At 37.2% G+C, this 6,272-nt stretch overlaps 1 protein-coding gene across 1 annotated transcript in view; it reads right to left on the bottom strand.

Annotated features, from left to right (window-relative positions):
* Positions 1-367: 367 nt before the first annotated feature.
* Positions 368-6,272, bottom strand: part of LOC113238099 (dipeptidyl peptidase 9-like) — a gene marked incomplete at its 5' end in the record, with an annotated part of 11,569 nt that continues 5,664 nt past the window's right edge. Inside the window, 5 exons of the mRNA XM_026474821.1 lie at positions 368-708; positions 3,349-3,460; positions 4,999-5,191; positions 5,502-5,580; positions 5,689-5,832. Of these exons, the coding sequence (XP_026330606.1) occupies positions 616-708; positions 3,349-3,460; positions 4,999-5,191; positions 5,502-5,580; positions 5,689-5,832 (621 nt within the window). The remainder of the gene's footprint in view (positions 709-3,348; positions 3,461-4,998; positions 5,192-5,501; positions 5,581-5,688; positions 5,833-6,272) is intronic.

The raw sequence follows: 6,272 nt of genomic DNA, 5'->3' as shown, positions 1-6,272 counted from the left end.
CACAACTTGCTTTTTAATTAATTGTAGATATATGTCGTTTATTGTGTATTCTTATTTTATTTCATACCTTTTTTGTTATTTTGTATGTTTTGTTTTGAGTTTTTTTTTGTCTTCTTTCTTTCTTTTTTTATTTGTTGTTTCATATTATTGTGTGTGCTTGTGGTAAGTCAATAAACGTATTCTATCTATCTATCTATCTATCCTTATTTCGGGTTATATACTCGATGCTTTTAGTTAATTACCTAAACCTTTATACCATAGTCGCTTTATGAGATAAGATTCGAAATGCTAAGTAATACTTTGCACCAAAAACGCTCCCCCGTCCGCTGCTCTTTCAGTGTCTTTTTGTGTTTTCACACATAAGCGTCTCAATTTGAAGGCGCTCTTACTCTAAATAAAATATTTCATTATAAGTGTAAAAAAAATATCTATATACAAAGTTCAAATCGATAGTAGTGATTAATTTGACGATTCCAATTTGAATTTGCTTACCAATCAACAAAAGATATTTTAAATTTGATATTGTAAGAAGCAGGTGTCAATAAATTCGACCAGCATCTGTAATAATGTTGACCTTTTCGTTATATCTTTGATGGGATTGCGTTAAGATAATATTTACAAATTTTCGTGTAAGAAATGTAGTAGAGTCGCTTCGTAGTGTTTCGCTGCATGCATCGCCCGTAGTGAGTGCCGTTCGCCTGGATACACCTGAAAATAAAGTCGTTGCTTAAAAGTAATGCTTAAGCAAATTAACAAAATCAGGCCTTCGTAGAACAGAATACAATATGTTTATTTGCCAGAACACAGTAATAATAATGGTTTTAAGTAAAATTAGGTTAGGTTACTAGTAGCAGAAGAGCTCCATGTGAAAGAGATAGTCCAGGGAATTTCTGCCGTCAAACAGTAATGTCAGCATTACTGTGTTCCGGTTTTGAACGGTAAGGGTGCTGGTGAAATTACAGGCACATGGGACTTGTCAACTTATGTCTCAAGGTGACGAGCGCAGTGGCGCTACCGTTCAGGTCTTTGCGATTTAAAGTTCTCAGTGACACTGCAACTGATATGAACAGGCGTGCAGCTTACCATCAGGCGCACGACTTGTTTGTCCCATCACTGGACATTGCAAAAAAAAGGTACATTGTATTCGACGTGTAAGCAGACGTGCAAGTACTAATAGGATTTCATGTTCGGTATCTACTGTTAATTGCACTTATTAATTATTAATGTAAATTTGTATTTCAAAATTCTAAGTATTCTTATTACTATAGAAGCAATGAGTCCAAAGCCATATTGTCAATTTTATTTTAAAAGTATGTCCTTGTAACAATTTAATTTTAATTAACACTCGTGTGATGTTTTTATGAAACCTACACCCGTGTTTTATTGCCTTTCATTATATAAGTCACATAACCTACTATTTTGTTACAAGAAACGAAAGTAAAGCTTACAATGGAAGAAAAAAACAATGGAATTATTATAAGAATCGATGTCGCCAAAAACTCACACATTCTTAATGTGGAACACTACATAACCTTAATATTGATTGGTCGTAGTTTCAAATTTAAAAAGAACAAATTCTGGATTGTTAATATAATTTAAACTTTATCCTGTTGGCATATCGTTGAAAGTTCAATATCATCAATAACTATAATTACGACGTTTTGGTATTATATTGAAATTTCAATCATTGTGATGCCAACTGGCGGTTAATTGTTGAACTACGACGAATTAGTTATAAATTTAGTTCTCCAAAAAAAAAGCGACCATCTTGGAAGAGTATAAGCTTTACTTTCGTTTCTTGTAACAAAAAAATTATTTCAACAAACAGAAAATTGAAAATTTATTAAAATAAGGGTACGGGCAATATTTTTGGTGATGCTGTCATTTTTGCACTCCAAAACAGGGCAATAAGCATTTTTCTATGATTTTAGAGAATTTACGCCAAAGAATGACATAACCATATTACCATACAACCTTGAATCCATTCGTCAATGGAGTCAGTCCTTTGGCCTTAAAGTTAATCCATCCAAAACACAATCGATTATTATAGGTAGCACTTGGTTCAATTCTCGTCTAAATCTAGACTCCTTACCCCCTGTGGTTTTCGATGGTGTCTGTATTCCTTATTTGGATACAGTCAGGAATTTGGGGATAATTTTTGATAAATGTCTGACTTGGAAGCCGCAAGTTACTGAGGTTAGCAGGAAGGTGTTTGGTGCGCATTTCTCTCTGAGAAGGCTTTTTAACTTTTTTTTAACTTTTTGCCGACTAAAACCAAAATTACTCTGGCCCAGAGCATTCTCCACCCGATACTGGACTATGCAGATGTTTGCTACCCAGATTTGTCAGTAACTCTGCTCAATAAATTGGAACGGCTCCAAAATATGTGTGTTAGGTTCATCTTCGGACTACGTAAATTTGACCATGTCTCCCAATTTCGCGCACAAATTAAATGGCTGCCCATCCATTGGCGTAGAGATCTTCATATTCTTTCACTTCTCTATTCAATTCTGTTCTATCCCTTTACGCCTTCTTATCTTAAAGATCGCTTTACTTTCAAAACTTCTACACTCTGTCGTCCCCTTCGCTCCTCTGATACTCTCTTACTTAACTTGCCCTCTCATACCTCTAACTTTTATTCCAACTCTTTTACCATTTCTGCGATCAGATTGTGGAATTCTCTCCCTGAATCGATTCGACGATCCCCTTCTCTTGATTCCTTCAAACAACGTGTCAAGGATCACTTCCTCAACTCCTAAATTTCGTCTGTCCTCTACTATCCTTTCATTTATTTCCTACATATGTACTTCATTTTTCTTTTTCTATTAAAAGTACATAAACATTTAATATTATTGTGTATTTATTGTTATGTATGTATTAATAATATTATTGTTATTTGTATGTATATGCATATCTATCTATGGATATGTATATATTTTTATTATTACTTATTATGTAGTGTACTTATGATGATATTCTTTGGTTGCACCCCTTTTGCATATCCGAAATGTCTATCCTAAGGTTGCCTGGAAGAAATTGCTACATAGCAATAAGGCCGCCTGTTGCACATTGACTTACTACTACTATTATCTTAAGCTATTGTATTGTATTTTAATTGTAATTTTATGTGCAATAGAGAATATTTCATTCATTCATTCATTCATTCATACAAAGCGAGAATGGCGGACTGAGCTCAGACAGGTCATTTCTACTGTATTTATTGTTCTGTAGATCTATCGACTTTATGGTGTCAATCTCTATGGAAAAATATTCCGTTTTACGCATCAAGTAGTTGGGGTAATTTATTTTTATCTTTACCATTTCAGTTATACCGGACTGAGCACTGACCTGCACTCGATGCGGCTTGCCGAGGCGAACAAGCTCGGCGAGCAGCGCGGCTGTGTGGCAGAAATGCACATTCTCGTCTGCCAGACCGTGGATAATTAGCAGCCGGCCTTCTCTGTAACAATAAAGCGATGAAGTAGTTAACACTTTCGTCGCCGACTAAAATTTTCAAAAATGTTCAAAACATGACATCGGCTTATGTTTTAGGTGTCATTTGTATACATATATAAATTTTTTCGAGATATTCCATTATTTGGCTCTAGTTTGGGATTATATTTAGTGACGGGCATTTTAACCCGACGGGGCCTAAACGCAATAATTATTACGTTTAGGCCCCGCCAGTCGCAATGCCGGGCAGAGTATGTGCACGTAATGTTCGATCGATGTTTACCTAAAACTGACGTACGTCTTTCATTTGAGATTGACATTTGACATTAATCATTTTTTTGCTTAGTTTGTAACTTTTAAATCCAATTTGAAATTAAAATAATTTTTTTTTATTCGAAATGTATATACTTTTTCCTCTTAGTCTAGAAAAGTATGTATGCCATCAAAACTCCTAAAAACCAAATGGCAACAGCAGTTCATCAGGGCCACGCCGGTCATGTTATATGGCTAAATACGTAGCGTTTACCACCTGCGGCGTGAACGAGCATCGCAAAGTTTGGTGCGCCGTGTCGGTTATTTTAACCCCCACGGCCTCTGATTGGCCGGGAACGCCGTTAAGGCATTCATTAGGCCCATTGGCCGGCACGATGTGAAATACGGTGCTATTATAATAGTAGTCTCAACTTGAAAGTAAAGATTGTCCTATTTAAACCGACACATAATATATTTCTTATTAGCAGTAGAGCACCTTGTGAAAGAGTTCTTCAAGAGAAACATTACCACCTTACCTATTCCTGCTGTTGGCAGCAGGAATAGATTCCGGAACGTGGTAATACTCGCTTTATTGCTTGGGCAATAAAGCGAGTATTACCACGTTCCGGTTTTGAAGAACAAAGGCTACGTTTCAGTTTGACAGGCACAATGGTAGTGTCCCTCCATCGAGTATATAACCAGAAATAGAGACAAAATAAGAGCCATATATTCCTGGTAACACATTAGCGATACAGCTCTTATAAATATCAACTCCCGTTTGCACTGAAATATAGACAGGTCAACTACTGACCTGTGTGTACGTCTCCGTATATTCCAAAAAATATTCTGTATTTATTGTAATAAAGATAATATCTCTAACAATGCCGTGCTGTTCTATTCGGTGGTGTGGGAAAAACAGCAAAACATCTAATTACAAAACAAACGGAATCACATTTCATCGGTAATTAAATAATATATTAAATACGTAATTTTGCAATTTTCGTCCATTATAGCAAAGATCAAGTTAACTGGTCGATTTGAAGTGAAACAGTTGACGACACCCGTCAATTGTTTCGAATTCTGGCTGGCCAATCGGAGCGCAGATATCACAGTAATGATTTGGTAGAATAGTATTTAAACAAATTAAAAGACATTTCGTCTCTATTTCTGGTTATATACTCGATGTGTCCCTCAGACCTTTGCTTAAAGCTCTGAGTGGCCTACTATGGACAGGCGTGTCGCTTAACGCCAGTCGCGCGACATAATAGAGACAGCAATCGAAATTATACTCACTGGTCGGGGAAAAAGGGTGCGTGGGCCAATACACTAGCTCTCGTATACGCATGGTGATGATGGTGGGGCAATCCCATGTAGCGTTCAGTGTACGCTGTGTCGTACAACCGCCAACAAGTTACGGGTGCGCCTGCGACGCATACTCTGAAGATATTCGGCCTTGTCGCTAGGCCTAGCAGTGAGAGGTAGCCACCTGGAACAATTATATTTTTAGACCTCGGTGGCCTAACAGTTTACAATCTGAGCGATGAATGCGGAGGTCCTGGGTACGATTTCCGTTAAGACTAATTTGGAAAATGAACTTTTTAATATTAGTTCTGGTCTGGGTGTTCTGGAAAGTGTTCTCTGGTACTCATTTCCTAGTTTGAGACCAAGCAGTTGGTGTCGTAAAGAATCATCAAAATCGGGTCGGAGTTATCGCGTAACATATACACAAAAAAATACAGTCAAATTGAGAACCACGTTTTTTTGAAGTCGATTATTAAGTTAAAGGTATTTCTTACCATAACTCCAACCATGTATAGCGACTCTCTCCATGTCTATACAACCAGTTTCCTTTGCCAGCCACTGTAACACCTCCACCTGACAAAAAAAAGATTATACAAATAATATTTTTTTAATAAAAAACTTACCTCAAATCTTTACTTATCCGCTGTCGGCTAGTTAGCTAGTTCCATAGTTTCAACCTACCTGGTCGTCAAGCTCGACTTGTCCAAGCTTGCCCTTGATAGCCGCCTCCCAAGCGCGGCCCCTGTGTTTAGATCCACGGGAATCTACTGCAACTACGTTGAAGCCCCGAGCCGCTAGCATGTGCATGCGCAGTTGACGGATGCCCTGTGTACGGTAGAGAAACATAAAATACTCGTTTTACATAAGACAATAATGGCCGATTAATTTCAATAAAAAAAAATATCTTTAAAATATCCAATAGACACAGTATGTTATGTGCAATAAATACAAGGCCGAGTAAATGACATACCCCAAGTTAAGTGTCATGACACGAGCAAACCTAGTGAGTGACAAACCCGAAAGGGAATATTATATGTTTATATATAAATATTATGTTTATTATTATATATTTTGTGCAATAAACGTAGGGCCGCGTAAGTGACAAACCCCGAGGGGTGTTTTATGTGCAATAGACATAGGGCTGTATAGGTGACTAACCTGAAGCGGAATGTTTTGTGCAATAGACGTAGGGCCGCGTAAATGACAAACCCCAATGGATGTCTTATATGCAATAGACATAGGGCTGTATAAGTGACAAACCCGAA

The sequence above is a fragment of the Hyposmocoma kahamanoa genome, unplaced genomic scaffold (genome assembly GCF_003589595.1).
Source record: "Hyposmocoma kahamanoa isolate Upper Pololo Valley unplaced genomic scaffold, ASM358959v1 94922, whole genome shotgun sequence".
NCBI lineage: Eukaryota > Metazoa > Arthropoda > Insecta > Lepidoptera > Cosmopterigidae > Hyposmocoma > Hyposmocoma kahamanoa.
The sequence above is the reverse complement of the archived record's forward strand: the minus strand, read 5'-3'. Positions and strand labels throughout refer to the sequence as shown.